The sequence below is a fragment of the Plectropomus leopardus genome, chromosome 20 (assembly GCF_026936395.1).
Source record: "Plectropomus leopardus strain MGB_pleo_1.0 chromosome 20, ASM2693639v1, whole genome shotgun sequence".
NCBI classification, from domain to species: Eukaryota; Metazoa; Chordata; class Actinopteri; order Perciformes; family Serranidae; genus Plectropomus; species Plectropomus leopardus.
Genome location: NC_142195.1, coordinates 15,698,249 through 15,726,024, shown reverse-complemented (window position 1 = coordinate 15,726,024; position 27,776 = coordinate 15,698,249). Strand labels below are relative to the sequence as shown.

The 27,776-nt window shown below is 39.6% G+C and overlaps 1 protein-coding gene across 2 annotated transcripts; it reads left to right on the top strand.

Moving 5' to 3' along the window:
* rnf34b (ring finger protein 34b) lies at window positions 1-26,442 on the top strand. 2 transcript variants are annotated; one of them, XM_042509517.2, is made up of 8 exons: window positions 1-157; window positions 8,925-9,143; window positions 13,019-13,516; window positions 18,584-18,646; window positions 18,788-18,989; window positions 19,081-19,104; window positions 19,288-19,329; window positions 20,874-26,442. In XM_042509517.2, exons 1-8 carry the CDS (start codon window positions 152-154, stop codon window positions 21,056-21,058), a joined length of 1,239 nt encoding a protein of 412 aa, XP_042365451.1. In that variant the 5' UTR covers window positions 1-151; the 3' UTR covers window positions 21,059-26,442. The 2 variants fall into 2 exon arrangements, with proteins under 2 accessions (XP_042365451.1, XP_042365452.1); XM_042509518.2 differs by lacking the exon at window positions 19,288-19,329.
* Window positions 26,443-27,776: the final 1,334 nt, after the last annotated feature.

The following is a 27,776-nucleotide window of genomic DNA, read 5'->3' as shown; positions in this document are numbered from 1 at the left end:
GTTGGCTGCGGCTCTCTTGGCCATTACGTTATGCTTACTCCACACACACAGGCAGCTGGAGAGAGGGAAGACGTAATGGTTTGATTCCCTGTGTACTGGGAATGGTCGTCGTCCTGACATTACTCGGCAGATTCCTCTAACGGGAGGTGCAATGAAGGTACGTGATCAACCTGCGGCTCGTGTGTGCGAGCCGGATTCACGTAAGATGCAGATTTCTGTTGATTTACGCACGATGCTGCGCCAAGAGGCAGAGGATACCTCTATGCTAATATCAATTAAATGCGTTTGCGTGCACTTGTATGTAATTGCATCAACAGGCTTGCATTCAAACGCAGCGTTTAGTGTTTGATTTTAACTTGACAGTAGATTTCTCGTCGCTGCCCTTCCAGATCGGTCAGCCGGAATTTTAATTTCCCGGCGAGCTTGGAAGCCTGGGAATGCTTTTCCCGTCGTCCTGATAAACAGTATGTACAGTGTGCAGCCTTGTAATGAGCCCGCTTTGACCCCAGTGTGATAGTTCAGTGGACTAAAGCCGCTGGAGCGACGTCCATTCATCGTCAGGCTTTTAATCCAGTCTAATGAGATAGAGGCTGCGGTCAGTGAGTGAGGGAGCGCGGGGATGTTTGGGAGACAAGAGAGATTCACCTCTCTTCCAGGTCCGAGCTGTGTCAGGAGTCTCCTTCTTCCTCTGTGTGTGTGCGTGTGTGTGTGTGTGTGTGTGTGTGTCGGAGAAGGCTGCAGCACACACCACAAGGAGGAAAAAGGTGATGATGCTGTCTGGTAGCTCGAGCTCAGGACGGATAATGATGAAGATGATGGCGATGATGTCATTGGTGCTCTGGTGGTGGCGGCAGGTTTGTGGTGACAGTCAGGGTGAGAGGTGAGGTGGAGGCAGGACTGCTGCTACAACCATCATCATCGTCATCATCATCATGAAGAACAGGCTCGTGACTTGTTATTGCAGTTGCTGATTGGATGCTTGTCATTTAAAGCTGACAGCATCATGAGGACTCTGAGAGGAGGATGTCCCCAGTCTGTAAATAAAAAACATTTACATTCAAATACTTAGCTTCAGCTCAGTTTTGGAGACCTTTCACTGCAGGGATGTCCCGATCAAGTAGTCTTTCCAAGTTATTTCATACTGAGGAGCCTATTTGCCGATCTGATACTTCTTTTTACCTGGATAATACAGCTGCACAGTGCACACTTCAGATACTTTAAAATTATTAAAATGAATCCAGTGCTTACTCTTGACCATTTAACAGCTCTGCAGTGCAATACAAGAGGAAATGTCTGCATCCAAACAGTTCCATAAGGGTTTATTTGATTTTATTTTTACAAAATAACAAACTAAAACTATTTTTATATGACTCTCACCACAATTTCACTTAGTGCAGTACTTTTATATAAAATAGGCTGAAAAAGGCAACTATCTAAAATGTCTTTAGAAAATGCTCTTAATTCTACTTAGTGCAGCATTTGTTTTTTTACAAAAAAAAAATAAAGTAAAAAAAGTAAATTGTGTTTTCAAAAATTGCCCTGAGATTAATTTAGTGTAGAATTGTAATAAAAGTGCATAACACTATAAATGAGTAATATAATCAGAATTCATCTTCAAAGTAGTGTTATAACTTCAACAGTCCCAGTCATGGCAAATACAAATCTGTCACAATTCAGTTTTAACAGCACTGATGTCAATTTTTTCACTAAAATGAACAGCAAACTTTTTTTTTTAAGATTAAAAAAAAGCTGATTCCAGCTTCTTGAATGTTAATGTTTACTCTTTTATTTAATCTTTGGGTTGAAGAAGAAACAAGAAATTAGACGTCAACTTAAACTTTGGGAAACACTGATTGACATTTTTAACCATTTTCTGGAATTTTATAGTCCAAACAACTAATCAATTATTCTAGAAAATAATCAAAAGATTAATCAACAGTGAAAATAACTTGGTTGCAGTCCTACCTCATTTAGCATCAGCAGATGCTGAGCTAGTAGTCCATTTGCGACGCACCAAACAGTATCGGAGAAATATTCATTTGTAATGTGAAACTGCTTCATTCAGTGTTTTTTGCTGGTTTTAGTCACCTGGTCCGTTTGCTTTGGAAAGGAGGAGACAGATAATTTGGCTCGCAGTAAAAAAAAACCAAAAAACAGAACAATGAACTCTGAAGGAATCATAATCGGGAGTTCACGTTCGGCACATGGCAAAAGTTTCAGCTGGTTGCCGTCTGCAATGCTCACCGTTTCATGCAAATCCAACACACTGCTCCTCTAAATATATATTATTATATACAGGATATTCAAAATATTTCTACAGTTGCAGCTAACTAACAATACATGTAAAACCTTCAGGGAGCTCATTAAATATGGTGCTGTGCTGAGAATAAACATGCAGTATATAAGGCCTTTTCAGCTATGATCACATGATTTTCTGCTGCTCAAACCCAACAAAACATAGCTCAGATCCCACAATGCAACAATAATGTAACACCGACACATTCTGTACAAAGAATAATTCACTTTTGATGCCAAAGTATAATTTCTGCAAATATTTTGATATTCATGTACAATTTTGGATGCAGTAGGTCGAGCATTTGAAAACTGTTTGTCACATTATTGTGGAGAACCAGAGAGGGGAGGTGCTTATCTCCTGCTGGACAACGCAGCATCGCTCCCTGTGTCCCCAGAAAACAAAATGGACGTGACGTGTTATTGACTAATCTGGTTTAAATTGAAAAGCTTTTCTGCCCCTGTGGAACGGACGGTGTAAGCTGAATTGTGTAAGCATACATCTCAAATGGGGGAAAGACTGCTGCACAGTTTGTGTTATCAATGCCATTTTAATCAGGGATAACCCATGAGTTGGTCTGTGACATACACTTTCTATTCAAAATCCTCTTATCATTTCATTTTCAATCCATCACAGATGCAAATACTCACAAATCTCTCATGACATTATAAGATGTAACGCACACTGGATCATGATTATTCCAAATGAGAAAGAACTCACTCGGGGCAGACTCATAAAGTAGGTGAAGGAGCTATAAAGAGAGTCCGGGGGGCACAGTAGATTTCTGTAAAATAGTCCAGTCATGTTTTGTTATTGCAGGACAATCTCCGCAGCAGTCTGGATCTGTTTGTATTTCTGCACCAGAAGTGTTATTCAGGCTAAATCCTCTGCTGCCATTAGAGTAAACTGTATAAATCTGTTATTTTGCAGACAAAAATCCAAATTTAGCTGAGTTTTCGGCACATATCTCTCCAGACTTCAGCAGACATTGCTGAACAATTATTTGAGTAATGACTCATTTAGATGAAATATTGCTTTTATTCTCTTCATTTTTAGACAAATAACAGAATGAAATAGTTGATATTTCAGTGGCGACATACAGTACTCTCCGGTCTCAACAGTGAGGCAGCTGAATTCACTTTTCACAGTAGGAGTGACATTTGCAGTTGCCAGAGAAAAAAGGGGTCAGAATTAGTAAAGAGAAAAAGGAAATGAAATGCGAAAAGAGGATGATGGAAGGATGGTGATGGATGACCTTCTCTGTAACATGTTTTATAGCGCACAGCCGTTTCCACTGAAAACCAAAGTGATACTGTGTTTTTGCTACATGTCTATATGTCGATGTTTGCAAATATACAGTCTAGAGACAGATAATATGACGATAAATACCATGAGTTGATTAGAGATTGTTTCACATTCAATTCATGCAGTATATTTATTTCTAATCTCCAACAGAACATATGGAGCCTGCTGCAAACCTTTGACCAGGACTGCTTTGTGGCAATATTAGATTTACTGAATTATTGGCATTAATTTGATGAAGTAGCATTATTTTTTAGGTGTTAAACTTGTTGGACTAACCTGTTGAAACTTTGCATGTTCTGCTTTCAGATGCCTTTTAAAGTATTTAAAACTTTGAACCCTGAGGAAATTGGTTTGATTTCTTTCAAACACATGAAGAAAAGGCAATAAGCAACCTGGTAAGGAATGTCCACAGATTGCATAAATTTGATTTTGATTTATTTCGAACATGTAAAAAAGGAAATAGAGAAATTATTGTATAAAAACTTAATTTTAACAAAACTTGAAGCAAAAGAAATGGTCGAACAAGTCGTGACTTGTTGAATCATGACTTCCTTATAAATATAGTAGATTTAGAACATTAATTCTAAAAGAGCTATTTTTTGGTTTGTTTGTTTTACTAATCTTTAGATAATGTTCTTGTACTTTTTACAGATTTCTTGGGTAATTTTTGGGTAATTTCTTCTTTCGTAGCTCATTGCCTTCTTTTTCAAGTTTCACAGGGTTAACCAAAAGCATACCCATCCATAAATTATCTCTCAATACAGTTTCCAGAATAATGTATTGTATCATGATGTGTATTGCTTGCATAAAATAGATATAAAATAGAAATACACCCTGATAGTGATTTTGTCAATATCGTCCTTCAACTAATGCTTAAAGGGGCACTTAATGGAGTGATTATGACAGCAATGACGAAATGGCATTCATTGTGGAGACAAAGTCATACTTCAGTGCTAGTTCGATGTCCAAAATTTTCTCAAAATTTAAAAAACATGTGGGCTTAGAACACAATAAAATAAAACATATTGCAAGATTAAAGTCCAGTTACTTAAACTTAGTAAATAAATTGCATTGCAAACCAAAAAAGTGCATATAATTGCTTCAAGACTAGAAACAAAAACACTGCAAAGGCACAACATGTTAATAAGCCAAATAATACCAAGAAAATAGTTGGTATAGCAAATAGCAAAATAGTTGCTTTACTAAAAAAAAGTCTTCTCTATAAAATAACGCTTTGTGCTGAAAGTTTAGTGTACTTCAAAATAAAGGTGTGTTTTTTACAAACTTGACATGTTTGTGAGTGACATTCATAATAGATCAACGACCTACTTTTGGATCACAACCCACCATTTATTTATTTTTTTTTTCAAAATGTAAACTACGGGTTTAGAACACAATTAAATAAAACATTTTTCAAGAAAAAAGTGTTATTACCTAAAACGTGCTTTTTAAAAACTTGACATATACGTAAGTCACTTGCGGTCCATTCACAATAGTCCTGTAATCCACTTTTGGACCACGACCCAGTTGGGAACCACTCCTTTAATTAACCAGATTATAGAGAAGAACGTTTGTGGAGGGAGACTGAGCAGGCCAAAATTCACTAAGGTTAAATTGTCAGGTTTTAGAAATCTCCTCCAGAGACACAAAAAACATACAACAGTTTTCGTAGGCTGTTTGCGATGAGTAAACTGAACTTCAAGTATAAAATCTGTGCAGTGCCCCTTTAAATTTAAATTCACACAGATGCACTATGTCCTCGTTGTTGTCATTTGATCAAAGACATGCAAAGCTTTTTAGCAGCAGCTCTTCAGATGAATCAGTAGATACACAAAAGTTGCTTGATGTTGTTTTCCCTCTTGGTGTCGGACTGGTTTTCAGTTCTAGTTTAACACATCATGACCCATTTAGGCTCCATCTAGGCTCCCGTCCCATATGGTTACACTCGTCTGTTTTTTGAGATTTTCTCAAAAAGTAATTTTACGAGGTCAGATCACAGCACCCAACGAAGCCTAAACATCACTGATTTTCTATTTAAATCTGTGCCTCAGTTACTGTTTGCTGCTTTTCCTCTCAGTGTGTATGTTTGTTTGTGTGCACACTGGGGCTTGACTGTCATCTGACCCTGTTCGAGGTTAGAAATCCAGCAGCAGTGTGAGAAATATCTCAATTATTTGGTTATAAAGTGTCCAGAGGTGATTAGAATAACAAGAACTCAGTGCTCCCAGAGCTATGTCTTAAGTGACTGAGCTGTAGAGGAATTATCAAAGACAAAAGTAAAAACAAAACAATGCCGCACATGTGATGTTTGCTCTTGTCATTTGTTTGTTCGGGACTCCCTGCCCGCAGAGCTTACAGCGTGCTAATTGAAGTAACGAAGGGAACTCGTGCTGCTGGCTCACAGCCAGATAAGACTGATTTCGTGGCCAAACTGCAATGGCTCGTCATCCCTGAAAATGCAGTAAATAACTCCTTTTAGTGGCTTTCACACCCATGTGAGAGGAGGCTGCATCTAACCCGGGAGACTTTTTAGCAGCTTGAACATCAGGTCAAGTTTACGCCACGGGCAAACAACTCAAATTGTTATGCATCATGGTTTTATTGTGCACAATAAAGCTGCAGAAGTCTGTCAGGATAAAGTGAGCTGCTCGTGGTGGATTTAACTGAGGAATATGAATATAAAACCAAAAATTCACAGAATATTAGTGCTGAAACACTGCAGAAAATGACTGACAACTATTTTTGCTGACTGATTAACCCTTTGAAACCTCGATTGACATCAGTTCCTTGCGTTATGTTTGAAAACCTTTGGAACCTTAGCTAATTGGGTTGATTTCTTTTGAAAACATGGCTAAAAAGGAAATGGGCGACTTGGCAATAGAATTGTAAGAAATGAGGAACAGCTGACAAGAAAATGAACTGATAATTAGTCAAAAAGACAAACAAATAAAAGACTGAAAAAGAAAGACAGGCAGAGAGAGAAAATATTAGAAAATAATTATTAGACAATAATTATTCAATTATGATTAAATATTTAAAGTTAATTACATTTACATTTTAGCACTTTTTTAAAGGAATTACCTTTTGTGTTTTCAATTTTTTAGTGCAAATTTTTAGGTAATTTTCTTGCATTTTTTGGGTAATACCTTGTGAAGTTGTTCATTTTTTTTATTTGTGATAAAGCCAATTTGCTCAGGTTTCAAGGAATTAAACATTAAAGGCATTTATAAAGCAATAATAGCAAAAATTCACCACTTCCTGCTTCTCAAATTTGAGGATTTTCTCTGTTTTGATGTCACTGCACATTAAATGTGGTCAGTTTTTGGACTGCTGGTTGGACAAAACAAGTTATTTAACGCTGTCACCTTGGGCTGTGGTTAATGGTGTTGATCCATCCAACCACTTCAGTTTAATGATACATTTGACCTTTAAAAATCCCGACTGTCTCGCTGCAGCATGGACTTCCTCCTTCTTGCCGTGACTCCACATATAGTGCCTCCTTCCTAAGATTACATAACGAATCCCTAAGCAGATGGGTGAGGTCAGATCACAGGGTGTTTGTGACAAGTCGGAGCGGAGCGCTGCTTTAAGAAGAGACGTGGCAGGACCCTGTGAATTCTATTGTTTTCTGCGTTGAGCCGGGAACCACAGAGGGCTTACATTATGCTCATGTCAGCTATTGATTCTGCAGCCTGGGGAACAACAGAAGACATATTCTCTCCTCGCTGTCCTCCCCCCTCCCTCCTCCTCTCATCAGTATGCTCCCAAGGAGCTGTGGCTCCCATCACGCCATCTTTGCTCGTTGTGTCTGGCCCGTCTTGTGGTCAGCAAACACATCTGATACACTTTAACATAAGTGCACTAACTTAAAAGCTAGTTTGTACGTTTCCTCGAGACACACAGAGGCAACATGACATTGTCCTCTTCCCATTTGATACGTGGCTGTCGCATCCTTTATGTGGATTATTTGTTTATCAGATTGTTCAAAATAATGCAGTGATTGAGAAATTTAACCCGCAGCTCTCTTTGGAGATTCTCATTAATTGGAGCTTTTAGAGGCTTCTGCTGTCTAATTATCTCTAACCTCAAAGACTCTCACAGAGCACTCTCAGTAATGTGCTGCTGCCCAGGATCTCCCCCTCCTCCCTCTCTTTCTCATTCATTTTCCATCTTAACCAATACCAAGGACTGTCTTCTTAAAGGAACACTTGGACAATTTTAAACCTGGACCCTATTTGTCCATGTTTTTGTGTCTAAGTGACTAATGGGAACAACAGTTTTTGTAATTGTCCAGTATTGACCAAGAGTGCAGCAGTCGGCAGCCTCGAAATGGGCTGCCATGTGATCGTGGGGGCATATGCACCCTCAGTATGCATCCGCTAAAAGAGCTTGTTTTTGCTTGTTTTCCGCAGATTGTTTTAGATTTCTTTTTACCTTTTGCTTGTTATCAGACATTTCTGATAGCAGTTTTAACCTGTCAGTGGCAAAAACAAGCAGGGACACATGTAAGGTATTTTAGTGCCTGGAAAACACGAGGTTTGGCGCTGGGTGCTACCCTTGTGCCTACTCTGTGCATGCCAACTTTCAAGGGTGTGAAGGGAGATTACGCCTGATATTGCTTAGCAACCATAACATAGCCTACTTACCAGAAAGACTTTTGTAGTAGTTTATGCTAGGCCTAAATTGTTGCTCGTGGGACAAATGTGATGTCCTGAGGAGCCCTGCATTACAATGATCTTCTTCTCCATATTTATCGAAGACTGATGTTTATGGAAGAAGTTTTTCCTGGTCACATAAAATGCAATGTGTGCTGCATTCCAAAAGTTTGTTCATCTCAGACCGCGGATGTCGTGCCATGAAAACAGGTGCTTGCAATCCCCTGTAAGCCAGGACGGTGTGACTCTCGCTTTTAAGCTACCACGTGTCTACATTAATAACAATGGATTTGAGGGTGAAAAAAAACGCAGCATGTGTACCAGCCCCAGTTTTTTCACAATTCATGGTTACGTTATAATGGTTAAAAGGGCTCCGTCCATGTCTAACACTGAGCATAAATGAGTCCTTAGACAGACACCATCGCCATCATAAAAACACAGAATTAGGGATTTTCGTCTGGAAACATGGCGTTTGTCCCTTCAAAGATTCCAAATATGCCAGACTGAATTTTGAGGAAATGTGTGGTGAATAATGCAGAAGACATAAATTCATAAAGAAGATATTCACGTCTGTCACTGATTACGCCGGAGAGATGCTTTAATAAGACATTAAAACTTCTGTTAGATGTCTATAAGAGTTTAAAATGTGTTTCTGTGTGTGCTCTCTGTAGGCGGGGGCATCGTCCATGTGGGCGTCATGCTGTGGGCTGCTGAACGAGGTGATGGGCACGGGCACGGTGCGGGCGCAGCAGCCGGGGTTCGGAGCAGGGGCGGGGCCCTTCCGCTTCGCCCCCAGCGCTGGGTACTCCACCTACCCCCCCACCAGCTCAGGGAGCGCCGGACAGCTATGCAAGGCCTGCGGACTGGCCTTCTCTGTCTTCAGACGCAAGGTAAACAAGAGTTTCTGGTGTGAAAGTGATTAGTTTGGTACTAGATGATAAAAAGTGTTTGATAAAGTAAGATTTGATTTTGGTTAAAGACCATAAGAGGAATTTTGTGAATTTCGAGGATATGAATGTACTACCTGAAGACCTATCCGCTGTTCATGTTTGAGCATTTTAAATACAAATCTTACACTAACTCTTGATTGCAGGTTTCACTGGATAAAAATCTACTCGTAGACTGGAAACATGCTTTAGTAATCCCTCACAGTCAACGTTTAGTCAGCTTCGTTTTTTTCTGTCACAATTATGTAATCATTGCGTGCAGTTGTGAGCAGGGACTCTTCCTCATGGTGCATTCAAGGAAACTGACATTCATATATACTGAGTCACCTACTGAAGGGAGACCTTTTAATGCAAGACACTTTGAAATAATATCAATGTGGTTCATGCTGAAATGCAAGAATTATTACTTTAATTATCATTTGTCTCACTGACATGGTTTACCTCATGTATTTACTTTTCATTTATACAGGATAGGTTGGCTGTGCTTACGTGCTATTTTATAGCAACATCCTGTTAACAGTCAACAAAAATAAAATAACAGGAACAGACAGGCATTAATACAACAGACCAACAGCCAGTAAACAAGATGCACAGTCTATTAAGAGGCAGGTAAAGGATGATAATGTTTGTATAATGTGTCACAACCCAGCTCTATTAGCAAATAAAGTGATTTATTAACTTAAAGTAATCAAAATGAGTCAAACAAACGCTGATTGCACTCGGTACGTCTGCTGCCCTGGAATAAGAAAACAAACAGCACAAGCAGAAGACCCTCACAAAGAGGCTGCTGTTGCAAATGTGATAAATATAAAGACAGGAGGTTGTTCACTGTGATGGAAAACTTATTGAATGGAATTATTGGAAGCCAATATCTGTTTTGAAGACAGTGGTAAAATTGGCATTAATGTAAGTGCTGTACTTACTTACAGTTTTGAGTCACTTGTACTTAAAATTGAATATTTCCAATTTATTCTACTTTATACTTTCACTCCACTGCATTCACCTGTTAACTGTAACTAATAACCCTCAGATTAAGCTATAACACCTTACTGTGTAGTTAGAATTTGCTGTGCCATCAGCCAGCGACAACAGTCAAAGGCTGCTTACACATTGTTGCATCAGTATCAAAAAAAAAATCTAATAACGGTATGTATGTTAATATATTAGCCAGAGGGGTCATTTTTAAAGGAGCTGCATGCAATATTCAGAGCATATCTAAGCTCCAAAGTCTGAACTGGGATTGTCTGCGCAAGGTTCTCAACATGGAGGTGGCTGAGCCGGCTGAGGCTCTGTTTTTACAAAAGCATTTTTTTTCCAGCTGAAAACACCAGGCGATCATGAAGAAATGTCCAGCTGGGAGTGTTAGAGAGCACTTTGGGGGTGCAGCATTTTTTCAGCTGATACTTTTTGGTTGCGTCTGGTTGACATGATATGAAATATCCGCAGAAGTAAACATGGAAGCACAAGGTGGAGTACTTGCTTTGGATGAGAGGAACACTGAAGCATGCAGCATGATGAGCGCCTTGCCCCTTTGCCAGCAGTGCCCTTTGTAGTGCAGCGTAAACACGCAGTGCTCCCATTGCAAAGCATTGAAAAAACATGCCTCAGAAAAAAAAATGCTTTGGTTGCCACGGCCCTAAGCAGTACTAACAGCACAAACAGTGTCAAAAACAGCTAGCCTGACGGCTAGTCCAACAAACTCTGGACTTTTACCCACGAGCCCACTGTTCATTTCCCATGTGAATATGGAGCCAAACCATGATGTTTTTTTTCTAAACCTAACCATGTGCTTTTGTTGCAAAAGGAAATAAATGTAATTCCAATGTGTTTTAATGACGCAAGTTTATTTTGTAGAAGACTGTATGCATCTAGGAATCTAGGGAGGGAAGGGCACTACTCCTCTGCAACAGCACATTTCTACCACTGTGGGTCGGAACGGTGTTATCAGTGGTATCCACCGTATGAACTGCAAAGCACCAGCAACTGGCTAGCTAATGGGACACACACACACACAGACTCACGTCCACTAATATCAGAACTGTACCACACCAAAGACAAACTCAGATAACAATACACACAAAGGGAGCGCAAATGCATTCTCTGCTCAGGATGCCATTACTCCTCTGTATCTTTACATAGCAAATAGTTGTTGCTGCTGTATTGATGGTTTGAATGTTGCATACAGCTTCTTTGAGTAGGCTTCATCTTGTTGCTGATACATATCATTTTTACAGTCTTGTATGTATAAGTAAAGTATCTTATCCACCACTGTTTGAAGTTGTAAGTTGACTCTAGAAAAACTTTTTTTTTTGGTAAATGATCAGCAGCATTGTAAATCAGACACAGTATTCAAAAAAATGGAAATGCAAAATAACTGTCCTGTACCTTTAAGAGCATCCACCATTCATATTCATTCTGGCATTTGCAGGATCTCTGCTCAGCTGAACATGTCAGAGTTTAATGGCAGAGTGTATCTGTCTGACAGTCAGACACACCGAGACACTGATGAAAATGCAGCAGTGCCCGGTTTCCTCTCTGCTCGCTGCTTCAAATCGCTCTATCGTCATTCAAACACTCTAACGGCAGGTCGACTCCTTGGACACGCACACATTTGTGTGTCAGCGTGATATTTTTATATAAAAAATAAAGTGCCTGGGGGAGTAACAACACACGATTGAAGAAAAGTAACTGTTGTAGTGCAAATGTGCTTCTGGTGGACCAGAGCACATTTGTGTACAAGTGATAAGAAAATGTTTACAGCCGTGGCTGACCTGCTTTTCTGCCCATTTGAAGTGTCAATCTACTCTGCCGCTCTGTATCAGGAGACACCTTTAAGCCTGTAAAATGTCAAACATCACCAGGAGCTACAGATAATTTATGTCCCTTTTCTTTGCTCTGTCCCAGAAAATAACCGAGCACACAGAATATGAGCCACAGTTTCAACATTTAGTGTTTATGGTTTATAACATTTCTCTTTTTTAAGGCAAAAAACATCAAAGATGCCTGACTCTAGGAAAAACATGATTAACCATTTGAAAACTGGGAAAACTGGCTTGATTTCTTTCAAAAACAAGTTAAAAATATGCAACTTAAAAAGAAGTTTCTTAAAAAATCAAAATTAAAAAAAGAGTTTCTTAAAAGGACCGTAAAAGGACTGTTTTGGTGTGAGTTGTAGAGTGTTTGAGAGTTGTTGGCCGTAGAGATGTCTGCCTGCTCTCGAATACAACGAAAACTAGATGGCATTTGGCCCGTGGTGCTCAAAGCGGCAAATATACAGTGGAAAAACTGCAGGAAATATTTTCTTTCAATTGAAGCTCGGCTCGGCTGGGCTGTAACGTTTGCTCACTCAGTGGTGTTAGGTGAGCTAGCAGTAGAGTCACGCTTCCCTCTGTGCAGTGATATGGTTGGGATGTGGTTTGGTTGTAAGAAAATGCATAAAACTGCTCAGAACAAGGTCATCTTGAGTAACCGGGTCATGATTTCTGGAAAGAGACTTTGCTGCTGAGTTTCTCAAATGTATTATTATTTATTTTACTTATTTATTTTTTGGCACTTTGAGCACCATGAGTGCAATCTATTATATTATATTATATATACCATATATATACCATTTTATATTGGAGCAAAGGCAGACATCTCTACTGCCAATATCTCCAACACTCTGCAACTCACACAAAGCAATTTAGATTGATAAATAGCAGTACAGATAAGAGAAAAAATATGTATTTTTGATTTTGAGGCGAACTGCCCCTTTGAATGATGGATGAAAAAGAATAGCTGATCACATCATGTCTGTCTTTCTCTTCTCCCTCCAACAGCACATCTGCTGTGATTGTAAGAAGAGTTTCTGCGCCCTGTGCTCAGTGCTTCAGGAGAACCTGCGCTGCTGCACGACCTGCCACCTGCTGCGCGGTACGGCCTTCCAGAGGCCCCGGCTCATGCAGCTCCGAGTGAAAGACCTGCGCCAGTACCTGCTGCTGCGCAACATCCCCACTGACACATGCAGGGAGAAAGAGGACCTGGTGGACCTGGTGCTCTGTCATCAGGGGACAAGGGAAACAGCGAGGCCAGTGGTGGAAGAGGACGAGGAGGAAGAAGAGGAGGAGGAAGACGACGAGGACACACGTGAGGAGGAGGAGGAGGAGGAGGAGGAGGAAGATGAAGGGGGAGATGACACAGACAGTCTGCACTCGCTCCCCCACTCGCGTGCCGCCTCACCCCCCTCCGCCACACGCTCCACCTCTGAACAGTCGGTCCTCTCCGCCTCTCAGGGAGACGTGCTCAGCCCAAGTGACAGCTCAGGGACCACCAGCCAGGTTAGACACACAGTTCAGTGTGTGTCTGCATGCAGGGCTAACACTGCTCAGACTCACACTAACACATCGCTCACTCTCTTATTTACATACGCCATACTTCCTTCACATCTGTCCTCATTCTATCCAAGATAATTAATTTCAAAGGTGAAATCAGCTTATTTACAAGTGTCAGCGTGACTGTTTCAAGTCAGGAGACTTCTTCCTTTTAACTCCCCAACAAACAAATACCCTCTCATGCATCTCTTCAGTTGTTATTTCATTCATTATATTTCATGCTTTAGTCTTTCCTTTGTGCTTTCCTCTATTTTTATTGTCTCCTGGTGCTCTGCTCTGAATGAGTGAATGTTCATCACTGACAATCTGCAGTATTTCAGTGTTTTTGTGCCTCTGCAGTAACAATAGCCAAGGCTAGAGGCATTATTGGCTTGTTCGTCTGTCTGTATGTCTATCCGGCACATTCTTTGAGCACAATATCTCAAGCACGGCTCAAGGGAATTTCTTCAGATATGTCACAATCCTTAACTTGGACTCAGTGATGAATTGATTAGATTTTGGTGGTCATAGGTCAAAGGTGAAGGTCCATTTACCATTTAACACGATAACTCAAGAACATCTTGAAGGAATTTCTTTAAATTTTTAGACTCAGAGATGAAATGGTTACAATTTTAGTGTTCAAATGTCACTGTGACCTTGAATCCATCACATTTTTATGAATGCAATATCTGATAATGGCCTTAGGGGAATTTTTTCAAATTTGGCACAAATGTCCACTTAGACTCAAGAATGAACTGATTAGAATCTAGTGGTCAAAGGTCAAGGTCACGGTGACCTCATAAAACATGTTTTTTGTCATAACTCAAGAACCTTGGGTGTCCACCTTGAAACTGTGCTGGTTGTATAGCTCTTCTGTGCCGCGGGGGGAAAGATGTGTGTGAAGCGTTCATGTTTTCACAGACTTGACTGGTGCACGGAGGCATACAACCATGGGGCGGTATATCTAGCTTTTCCTTCCATTGATATTCAAAAGCTCAGATTTGCAGCAGTCGTCCAGTGTTCAGCAGACTGTGCATGTGAGAGCTGTGTGTGTGTTTGTGTGTGTTTATGTGTGTGTGTGTGTGTGTGTGTGTGTGTGTGTGTGTGTGTGTGTGTGTGTGTGTGTGTGTGCATGTGTGCAAAGCCATCAGACCAGCCAGCAATGCAGCTTAAGCCCTTTGCCTTTTTTAGGTCTGTTACATAGGCTGAGTCTGTTATGTAACAGCCGCACAGGTTGAGAACTCCCCACAGCGTCACAGCTGCAGCCAAACAACAGAAACTCTACAGTACATCCCGCCGTAGATTATCTCTGTGTACTTCTCTTAGTTTGTGGCTTTTTGATTCTTGTGGGTTATTTGTTTTTATAAACAAGGGTATATGTGTGGATATCCACTGTAAAGAAAAAAAATATCACAAACATAACAGCAAAGATAACATACATAAAATCTGTAAAGAATTATTGGAGCCTTACATTTTAAATTGAATCTATAAGATTATTCTCCTGACTTTGTGTCTGCAGTGAAGACCTGGGGCAACATCACTGTTCTTGTGCTGCTTTCAGATGCCTTTCGCATGTATTTAAACCTTTGAACTCTTAACAAATTGGTGCAATTTCTTTCTACAACTTGAGAAAAAAGCTAATAAGCAACTTGGTGAGAAATGTTCCACAAAATTGTTTTAAAAAGCTTGGATAATATGTCTACAGAAAAAAGAAAAAAGCTAGGTAATAACTATATTTATGGCTTATTATTATAATTACATATGAACATATGAACCGATGTTACTTTGTTTAGATGATTAAAATAAATTTTGCTGCAGCTCCCAAAGCAAATAAAAATAAGCACAGCAGAAACGTCATTGTTGGACTACCATATTATCTATATATCCTACAGTAGCTGCTTAAAATGACTAATTCTCATTCTCATTTGCAACAGATTTCAATAAATATTTTTGGTTTCGGGGTGACCTCTAGCTCACTGGTAGAGTGTGCGCCCCATATGTCTAAGCTTCTGCAGCGGCCCAGGTTTGAGTCCGGCCAGCAATGATGTGATAAGCTGGTCTTTTTCATCTTTTCAATACCATTATTTAAAGGGGCAGTTCACCTCAAAATCAAAAATACATATTTTTTCTCTCTCCCACATTTCATGTCTTTCTGAAGCTGTCCGATTCGGATTTATCATCAACTGTTGTGGAGTCACTTGGGACAGTGCCTTTTTAGCACATTCAAAAGCAACTATGCCTATGTCATTCATCATACTCATCCTCAGTCACATCGTCTTCACTTTAAACCTCCAAGCAGAGACCTTCTAAGGTGTCTCAGCTAGTCCTGTACACTGTCCAAACCGTCTCAGGGATGCAGAATTGTAGGGAAAATGCCCTCCTTGTACATTTAATAAAATTTTCACATTTGGGTTGTGCTCTAAAAAACTTGATAAACTGCTAGCAGACAACTGTGTCTGTTCACTGATCAAATTATGCAAAGTACTATTCAAGTAGTCTGTAAGTACTGGAAGGTTATTTCGTGTCGATCCAAAAGTGTCCTAACCGACCCCACTCTCCTCTACATGTCACCCATAATTTTCAATCACTGTGTATTTTGGTGCAGATGAAACATTTCCGAGGTTTTCTTTCTTTCATTCTTAAACTAACAAATTCAGCAGCTTGTGCAGCCCTGACAGAAGTGTTCTCTCTGTGGGAGCTTTCTAGTACTTTCACATGTTTGAAACGGTTGAATGAGATCTAACATCGAGTCAAAGAAACTCTATGCTCCGGAGAGGTTTGCCACTTTGCTTGTGTCGGAGCTGCTGCTCGTGTTTTTGTCCCTGAGGAGTCTACCCTGAGCAAAAGCATGATGGTAAGGGCAGGCATCTCGCACTATGACGCTGATGGATACATTATTTACACATCTTCATCCAAAGAAGATGATTGGTTGTCTGCTGGAATGTGCCGAAGCAGAGAAAGACAGAGGTTTTCTTTTTTTTTAACGGTACAGAAACAGAGACTGCACTCCAGTGTGATATCACTCAGTTACAGCTTATTTCAGCCCTTCACATGCTCTCTTTTGTCAAGCAGATAAAAGAATAAAGAGACAATATATTCTCTTCAAAGAGCATAAATGGCTGCGATAATACAGAGCTATGCACTCACACCAAACAGCGTCCGCACTTTTCTGGAGCTCCATTTGCTCTGCTTTCATCTGGCAGCTTCCCGACCTCCACCTTCAAAGAGAATAATGAACCGCTGAGTTAAAAGAAGCCAAGTCAGTATTTAAACATCTCTGTTAATTCATTAGAGATCTGAACTGTGGAATTTTAAATAATTAGAACACAGAGAGCTGTGAAGTAGTTTTTACCATATGGCATTGATAGTCACGTAATTCACATTCTTTTCAACAACACAATGTCAGTGTCATATTTTCAAACATCAGTCAACTCTGACTGTTGCGCTGCATGCATGTTTGTTCAATAGTGATTCGCTATTTGGTGATTAAACAGTAAAGGCAATTTGTTTTATATGGGCCCATAAGTGAGTGAAATGCTGTAATAAAAATTTAAAAGAGTACGATGTACGATATTCAGATCATGTCTCTGATTCAGGTTGTCTGCACAAGACTCGTAACATGGAGGTGGCCGAGCTTGCAATTGGAACAGTTCTGAGGGAGCTTTATTTCTTTTTTTACTTCTTTTTATTTCTTTTACCTTTTTATTTATGTTTAATCTATTTTATTTCCTTTTATTTGGGGTTTGATTGCTTTTACTGTTTCTGTTGTTGTTGTTGCTTTGGTCTGTTTCTCTGGACTATTTTATATGACATTATATGTCCTGCATCTTACAATATTTGTCCTCTGATTTAATTTGATCCTAACTCTGCCCTAGTGTCTTCTCGCTTGTTTTCAATAGGACTGTTTGGCTGTTGTTGTATCCCATTTATGCTTTGCTCTGTTTGTCAAAGCACTTTGTAAACTCTGTTTTTAAAAGTGCTATATAAATAAAGTTATTACTAGTATTAGTATAAAAACCATAATAATGATAATATCTTAGATTTATATAACGCCTTTCATGATACCCAAGGATGCTTTACAGAGTAGAATAAAAAATGTAACACAAAACAGACAAACAACAAACAAGCAAAGAGAACAGAGACAAGCAAACAGAACAGTATTAGTATTAGTATTAGTATTAGTATTAGTACGTTATAAAGGTGTTAAAGTGAGGTAGAAGTAGAGGTTGGATGCTGTGTTCTCGACATCTTGTTATCATGAGTGCAGTGCTAAGTGGCGGGATTTATGTCTTGTTTGCACATAGTTCAGTGTACATATGCAAGTCAACTGGAAGTCCATTCTGGTTTTTTTTTTTCCTTTTGGAATTTGCCTCAATTAGCCCACGTTAAAAACTTCTGCAGCAGATTTCTGACAAACCACTGTGCCACAGGAAGTTAGCAAAAAACAAATGAGCTTACAGATTTATGAATGTAATACAGCTCTATTTATAAATCTTTTTGTCAGTGAAAAGTTTGTAAAGCTAGTGTGCACTGGTGGCATGCTTACTATGTAACTTACAGAGTTACATAGTTTAGAGTTTAACAAAATATTCACAAAACTGGCCTCACACCTGACAGGCCAACCTCCCCACTTACTGTATTTATCACCATGCATTAGTGGATCTTTCTGCGAAGATGTTTTTATCTATCCATAAAGAGATGCATTTCCTTGCATTGAACACCAGGGGTGTAGTCCATATACTAAAATATGCACACAAAACAAAACAAAATTCGATAGCCAGTGGGATCCACACACAGGGACTCACATGCGCTAACATGCATGCACGGCCAGACCATCAACCACAACAAAGAACAGAGAAGCTCTGATTACAACATACACAGAGAGAGCGTGACTTCATATCCTGCTCAGGACGCCATAATCCACCATATCTTTACATAGCATTGTTTGCTGCGATATTAACACTCTGATCATCGTTTGGGGCTCCTTTAAACTAACTTAAATTAACTTACTTGTGTTGATTTCTCCTCAAACAGGAGCAGGAAGATACTCCAACAGCATCTCTTTTGAACCTGGAGCCCACTGAAAATTTCATGGAGGTACACTTTTTTTTTTGCACATTTACAGTCCTAAATAGAGCTTATAGCAAGAGAGCAAAGATTATCGTAGACCTACAGTGCTTTCAGGGGAATGCAGACTGTGTTATTGACTGCAGCTCTGTTTCCCCATGTGGATTGTAGGTCAGTCCAGCGACACAGAGGAGGATCAGGGCCTCGCTGTCTGATCTGGACAATGAAGAGGCGATAGAAAACCTCTCCGTCCGCCAGCTGAAAGAGATTCTTGCCAGGAACTTTGTCAATTACTCTGGCTGCTGCGAGAAGTGGGAGCTGCTGGAGCGAGTGCATCGACTCTACAGAGAAAATGAGCAGAACAGGAAATCCAGTAAGAATTTTTGTCTTTTTGCGTTTAATTTTAACATTTTGACCTGCAATGATCTGTGTAATTAAAACTCTTTTTTCCCCTTTCCTTTCAGTGGAAAACGTGAGCATAACTGCAGGTAATTGTTGTTTTATATTAATATTTCCAAAATGTAAACTAAGAAACTGCCTTTAACATGAACACTAATATTAACACATTAATTTTACATGCAGTTAGTGCCCTTGCTTTACGTTAAAGGGTAACTTCACTGTTTACTGAATTAATATATTTTCTTTATCACTGCCCACTCTTATCTGTAAAGTGGTTGCATATCCTCCACCTCTCTGCAACAGTGGAGTTGGAGGTAAGATTTTTTTATAATAAGCCACTTCACAGCATCTTTTCCATCTTTTCTGTGACCACAGTGCACATCACATCCATCGTCCAACACTAAAGGCATGCTACAGCAATTTTACCCACTTGATCCTTTATATCATCCTGCATATTATCACATTATGGTCACTGGAGTCATTATCGTCTGCCTGATTCAGTGTCTCCACATTCTGTCACTCGTGTTTCTCTTCCAGCGTGCATCATCTCATTTTATACTGAAGGACAGCCTCTCATCCTGTCATTAATGCACTCTCTAAGAGCTTTTACCTTTTGATGAGCCATCGTATTACTTCAGTAGCAGCATGTCTCCATCAGGTGTAATTACATTGTCAAGCTTCCCAGAGGCTCTCTTGTCGACATAAAGGGCTTGAGGATCATATTAGCCCACTTAATAGTTAGATGTGTAGGGACAGCAGACAGACTGCGGCTCGACTGGTTTTCTCCTGTCGCACAAGAGCCACATTTAGGCCAGTGAGCTATCAGTCAACAATCAGACATTTAACTCCTATAAACCAGTGCACTGGCATTTGTTGTTGGGATTATTTTCTTTATGGTAGCACCTCGTCTGCCTCAGAGGGTTAAGACTGTAGGAAAGCTTTCTGTGTTTTACTTTTTCAAATTTCCGTTGTTATTTGAAGCTAAACTCGTACAGCCAGACCTATCTTTTTGGCATGTAAATAAAGTTTAATCAACAGTGTGATATTTTCTGATATCACAAAGCCTACAATACCATTTTGATTGGATTCAATTCAGGGGAATGACACTTCGTTGAAGCACTGTCTGTGACACAACAACCTCGAAGCTAGCAACCTACATGCTACGTTGCAGCGTTTTTTGATGTTTATGTAGCATTTTCTTTTGTGGCGATTTACCCAAATACATGCTTGCGTTATCTCCCCATGTGCAAATGTTTTGCAAGGGCACCATCGTTGCATCCTGTGATTAACGTCAAGCCAATCTGTTACAGTTGCTCAGTAGCAATCATGGCCACAGCAAAGTTAGGGTGAAATACATATCAATACACTGGAGTATCGTGATTTTATGTTTTGTGATACAGTTTTTTTGGGAATCATTACAAGATGTATTTTTTAATTAATAGTTAGCCTATGTTGTGTTTAAACCCGTGACTGCTAGATAGCTGTGCTGTAATTGGTCTTCAGTCATATGACTTTTCCAACCTAACAACATAGTCAGAGTGTGTGATAAATACAGATCCTACTGTTCTGATTGCATTGAAAAAAGTGGCTCCATCTGTCCACCCCATGAAAAACATCTGGGGGCGCCACTGTTTGAAAGAAACAGACTTTGATACCATATCACAGCTACAAACTGATTGCAGTGCAGGGATATAGAAGAGAAGATTTCCTGTTAATGACCAGACATTGGTGAATGATGTGTTCGTGTTGATAATTCTCCGATTGAGGCAGCTGCACAACATCACTGAGCGTCACACCGTTTAATGAGCCTGCAGAGAACCATTGTAACTGAAAAATAACTTTTTTTTTCCTTCCACAGATGGTGTCAAAGCTCAGCTGGCGGCTGATGAAAACTTGTGTCGCATCTGCATGGACGCCATCATCGACTGTGTGCTGCTGGAATGTGGTCACATGGTAACCTGCACCAAATGTGGAAAGAGAATGAGCGAGTGCCCCATCTGCAGGCAGTACGTAGTGCGGGCCGTGCACGTTTTCAAGTCTTAAAACTCTGTGTGTGCGTGTCAGAGCAGCCCTGAGGCGTGCACGCGGCCCGAGCCCTGAATTTATCACTGAGGATGAACTGCTGTGCATGACGTCTCGCAGGGCCTAACACTGCAGCAGGCGCCAGCAACTTCCCGTTCTTTGAAACCAGACTGTTGCCTCTGGCCTACCACGGTTTGTTTTCTCCCCTTACTAACTCATGCTCCAGTCCCACTTCTCCTCCCCAGTGGACCGTCAGCAGCTGCACCGGGACACTCACTCTTTCTCTCTTTGGTCTGTTAAACACACAGCAGAAACCCCCGCCATCACTTCCTACTCTCTGTTCTCTGTTTAGATTTTACTCACAGGAGAGGGGGAGAGGAGAGGATGCGGTCCCGCGGATACTTGAAGTAGATCGGGTTGTTCTGTGTGGTGAGGAGAAGCAGAAAAATTTAAGATCCCAGGGTTAGAGTCAGTATGGTTTACACAGTCATGCCACATGACGCCGTGTTATATCCCTCAGTGTTCTTTTAGGATGTGCAATATCAGAAAAAAAGAGATGTGTTTTTATTAAATGTCTATTTGTTAATCCAAACACAACATGCACCGGGTCATCTCACACATGGTGCCAAACGTCATGCCTTCTGATCGATATTTGGTTACAATTTCATGGTTTATGCATCTCACAACCAGCAAGCTTGGTGTGATAGTTTACTTTTTTTTCTTAAATGAAGTGTGTAGAGGTAAACATGTGAACACTTTGCTGTGTGAAGGATGTGATTGTTTCCCATCTAAAATTGAAGTGGCAATCTCGAAGATTTCCATCATGGTTGATTTGGCAACACCTGTAGTTACTGGTGCTAACAGCAAATGCAGTTTAATATTGTCATGTCACAGACTTTTGGGGGCAGCAAACTAATTATTGTTTAAATTAAGAAGTCAGGCAATAACTCGCCTTTTTCAAATCATTCTATGAGCAGCTGGTAATCTGATTTTAGTCCTCCAACCCATACGACTACATCGTATGTTCCTTTGTACTGTCTAAAGCTGGGTTTACACTGGACGCAGAGCACCCTGATATGTTAATTGTCAGCCACCTGGCCGTTCACAACAGGAGTGCATTCCTTTTGCGCCGGTCAGCAGTGATTCCCCTTCTCTGCTCCTTTCTAATCAAACGGAGAGCTCTGTCTCTGCTTGCCTCTGTGTCTCTAGGCGGGTTTCCATTAACCTTCAAATTGCACAAATTGAAATTGCGAATATAAAGTATGCCTAATGCTAACATGTTAATTTCCCCTTTATTGCAAAAAGTTTTTCTGCATGAATGCAGTGGTATTTCAGGAGAAAAACAAAACTGCAATAGAAATACTTTTTCACTTTTATAAGTCACATAATGTTCTGGCCATGAATTTGTTAGTGGGAACTGGCTCCCTCATGCATGATGCAGCAGACGCTACAAGAGGTGTTTCTGCAAGTTGAGCAGATCATGTGGAAATTTTAAACCCAGAGTTTCTCTGTGAAATTGTGGACTATCACCTCCCGAAATCCCTCATGTATAACAGGCTTACCTTTCCATTATCGCTGGCATAACACACCTATGTCGCCTTTGATTGGAAATAATGACAGCTAGTGCGGTGGCAGCAATAGCAATAATCCTGCTGATGTTTTGAAAATCCTTCGCCATGCTTCTTAAAATGTTATTGCGAGAGGAGAAATTGCATAACATCACTCAGTGGAAACGCATTCATCTCGCAATTGCGTTTTATCGACATTTTCGAAAATATTGCCTAGTTATTTTGCAAATCTGTAATGGAAACCCACCTTCTGGCTGTTTATCTGTGTCCATTAGTGAGTTTGTGTGTGTGCCTGTCACTGTGAGCGTGTTTTCTTGCCAGATTTGCTCACAGAGAAAATAGACTAGACATAGATCGTGAGTCTACCACGGACCTCGGAGCATTGGCGTGTCATGTGTGAACGGTCTGACTGTTCAACAGGGTTGCCAAAAGCAAGTGGACAGCAGTTCATGAAAATTGCTGTGCCTTGTGGCCGTTGTGTGTCCAATGTGAATTCAGCGCAATACAACCAACATTTCTTAAATTAGCGCCCCTTCTGATGGACAACAGAAAAGCTTGTATGTAAGCAGTAATGTTTGCATTTTTAAACATGTGGGTAACTTTGTGAAATGGTTGCAGTTGGACCAGAAATATGTGTTTATGTTCTGGCAACCAAACTCCTTCATTAGGTTTAGAAAAAGAATCATGGTTTGGCTTAAAATAACTATTTTGTTAATAACATAATGCAATCGGGGAACCCATTAGCTATCAGTCTGACCCCTCTGGGGGTAGCCAACAGATATCTAGGCCAAGACTCCTCTTCCGTGAGCCTATCATTTTGGCTAATCTCTACAAACAGATATCTGCATTTGAATGTTGATTAATTTTTTTTAAAAAAGATATTAAAAAGTGAAATCATTGTTAGACAATAGTCAGTGGGTTCCAAGAGTGCTTTTTGGCCAATACGATCCACCTCCCCACACTGACTGTTTACCTGCTGCTCAGATGTGATCAAATGGGTCAATACTACTAAGACAACGGAAACCAGAAGGCTTTCGGTACCAAAATCTTGTCCTGTTGCCTGCATCTACTGTAGGTAAGAGTTTAAATGTAACGTAATGTGATGTTACATATCTCATGTGAAAAACGTTGTTACATTAAAAACGCAACACTTGGTTTTACATTAGACACAAACACTGATCTCCTGGATGAAAGTCCTGTGTTTGTTCAATCTGTCCATCTCCCTCCCACGCTAAGCGGACTTTGTTGCTCTTTGTACGATGTTGCCTGACTTCCTCTTTTGCTCCTGTCACAATTATTATGGGACTAGAGGTTTCCACCTCCCATTAAATGTTAATATGGGTCGTAATTGCTGCTTGGACAAACGGCTTGAATTTTGAAGGCATGTCGGTTACCTCGCTAAGCTGGAGGTGTGCAGCTTGTCGTCTGCAGCTCTTCATCTAAAAGCTCACTGTGGCTGCTGCTGACTGTTCTATTGCTCCCTGCAATATTTAATCTAATCTGCTGTCAAAAAATGCCAAAAATGCATTTTTGATTAATTATAGCAGTAAGTGCTAAGCTCACTGACAGACACATTGCATTTCCTGTGACCCCTACGTAATAATAACCAAGTCATGGTTTGCCAGTTAAATGCTTTGATTTTTTTTAAAGCCACAGCAGTAGGAAAATGGTTTGCTTTAGCAGTAACTTAATACAGCTTCTTTTTCCCACGAATGTTGCCCTCAACATCCAGTTCATAATACTGCAAATATATAAATATTGCAATACTTTGATCAATGAGTTATAGGCTCAATAACCATTGTGTTACCTAATTCAACTTAACAGACATTTATTTAAATGAAAATCTTCGAGATTATTACTTTAAGTGCACAGATGTGATTTCTGCCGAAGACACAAAACAGTAAATACTGCTGCTTGGTCACACCGTGTACTGCACTACATTCCTGTTACATGGATCGATTGATCGCAATCTGAACTCAAGGCCCACTTTCTTGCTTTTTTCTGGGATTTCCAATTTCACAGGCTTCATCAGCAAAAGAAATGTGCTCAGTTGTCATGGAGATGGGTCAAGTTACGTGACTTTTTGTATATGACAAGGAGATCATGTTAATGGCCTCATCCATCTCCTGAGGAAGACAGCGAGATGAAAAAAAGCTATTAAGTGAAAATTGACTGAAGATTTTTTTGTATTATTTTGATCTACTGAAAGACTCATTCCTCTTTAATTGTAATGGATAAGTTTGGTATTTTTTCAAGCTTATTTTTCAGTGTTTTTGTGTTTAAGTGACTAATGGGATCAACAGTTTTTCAAATTACACCAAATGTGCTCAGCCATGAAACAGGCTGCAATGTGTAACAGTTCCTTGTTATTCAGTACTTGTTATTTCACTTTCTTCAGTTCATTTTGCTTGATGTTACAATTTCACCAAGTTGATTAGAGAGTGATTCAGATCACCTGTTGTTCAGGGTGTGGGGACTGACTCTAATTAGTAATTGAAAGCAGCTTGGTGTGTTTTCCCCTCTGGGCCTATCAGGTTGTGACAAGGCCCTGTCTTAACGTTTAAGAGAGTTGAGGAGACACACACCCAGGACACTCTGAACCTTTCTCAATCCAGTGCAGACCCTCATGTTAGCAGAAATTATCAGCCAGAAACTCTGATCTCTGGGCACTTCTGGGACTTCACAGCTCTCTTTTGCTTTGCTGTTTGAGGCTGAATTTGTGCTTTCTCAAACATAAGCGGAGGGAATTTTAAAGAACCCCTTAAATCTAGATCACCTGAATCTGAGCTGTGTTTAGTGTACATTTGCCAGAATTTATTTTGGCTTATGATCACCTAATGCCCACAGCTTTATTGGTTTATTTCTCTGAAACCCAATGTAAGTCTGTTTCCAACCCCCATATATATTAACACATTTGGTCATTATTCAAAACACATTTATCATTGAAGAAGCATTTATTATATTTAAGCAAAGTCTGGTGGGTTTTGGGGTTGTTTCTGGTTAAGCAAAAAGATGTTTGATACCAAAAAGGCTTTTCTCTACAGAAATCCTTTCTGTAAATTGACAGACACTGAAAGTAATAATGTGAGCCTGTCAGTGGCAAAAACTAGCACTTTTAGTGGATGTGCCCTGACGTTGCACAAATTCCCCGAGTGATTACGTGACAGTCTGTTTTGCTGCTGCCAACTGCAGTGCTCGCGCTCAATACTGGACCAATGTCAAAAACTGTTGTTCCCATCACTCACTTAAACACAAATACATGAGAAAATAGGGACCAGGCTGTAAAAATACCACCCTTTTAAAAACTGCCATCAAGCAATACCATTCAGTTTCCAAGTCTACCAAGTGTCTTTCTTTGGTTGTGTTGTCCTTTAATGTGTCGAATCTTAGGTGACAGGTGCTACTTCCTCTTTTCTGAGTGTAACATCAACATACCTGTTGTCATGTTGTCAAGGTAACCTTCCAAATATCCATCACAGTGAGATGCAGAGGAAGCCTGGTTTACTTTAACCTTTTATGCAAACAAAACACATTTTTTCTTGTCATGAGATCCAGTTAATTCAGATGTCACTAATGTGTGTGTACAGTATGCCTGTGGTTTAAAAAAAAAAAAAAACAGAAGCTGAATTGCTGTTAAGTGAATTGCATAGCTTATATTGTTGTTTACTCATTAAATGTATATTTTTCCATTTACTTGGGAGACGACATGATTTAAATTATAGCTAATAAAATAAAATATACCGTTTTTCAGAATGTATCTCTGCTGGTTTTGGTCAGACGAGTTCCTCCTTCCTCTGATCGTGTCACTCTCTCACCATTAAAGTTGCGTCAGTCATGGTCTCGCTTTCTAGCACTTTTTGTCGTCGTCTGCTTTCGGATACCAATCTGACACCATGCACTGTAACAAACACTGTAACTCTGTAAGTCTGTTTGTTGATGCTGCTGTTTCTCAAAGATGTCATTCATGGGCAGCTACAGTGTTATCAGAGCAGGAGGTTATCATGAGCACTCATAATCCTGGATCTTTATATTTTATCTTTTTTATTTTGGTAAACAAGAGAAAATGATTTATTAGAATCAATAAAATGCAGTACTACAAACCAAAAAAAGTAAAACCCTGTTTTTCATTTTGTAATCAGTCATTAACCCTTTAAACTCTGGATCAACATAAGTTTTATTGCTGCGTTCAGACGCCTTTCACAAGCATTTAAACCTCTGAAATGTGAGAAAATTTGTTTTAATTTCTTTTGAAAACATCGGAAAAAAAGGTTATCAGCAACTTGGCATGAAATGTACCACAAATTGCAAAAAAATAGTAAAAGGTGACAGTGAAAAACACAGTGGGGAAATAATTAGAAAATTATCCAATAACTCTACAAAACTATATGTGTATTCTAATTATATATTAAAAAATTAGGTTACAGTAAATTATATATTAATTATTTATATTTAACATTTTATTTTGGCATTTTTTACGCATTTTTTTTATTATTTGACTTTTCTTTTTGGTATTATTGCTGGTTTGGTTTTTTTTTTTTTTGCTTATTTTTAGATACATTTCTTATACTTTTTTTGTTTGTTTTTTTTGGTTTTTTTTACAAATTTCTTGCTATTTTTGTGCCATTTCTCATTAAACTGATCATTACCTTCTTCCCATGTTTTTGAAAACAAATCAAGCAAATTTGGTCAGGTTTCAAAGGGTTAAAGGAACAGTTAATCCTGTCACAATCCATCTGTTAAACTGGACAAAAACAGGGAAGTACACCCGTATCTAACGAGTCAGTAGTGTACAAAGTGAATGAGTGGAAATGTGCTGTAGGAGTGTTGTGCCACAAAAACAAAAAAGGTGAAAAATATACAAAGCAAATGCGTGGTGAGGAGTCTGCTGTCATGGAATGAGAAAACAAACCTCACAGCCCCCAAATCAGTTGTTGGAGATATGGGCTGTAAACCAGATTGACTATGCTGCTCAAAGCACCAAAGAAACACATTTGAAAAATACAACAGCAATGTCTCTTTCCAGAAATCATAACCTGCTCACTCAAGACAATCCACAGACCTTGTCGGGAGTATCATGTAGGAACTATTTTCTCTCTAAAAATCAAAAAATGTCTCATAAAGTTAAAAGCCAACTAAGGCATGACGTTATAACTGCAACATTCTGATGTTCC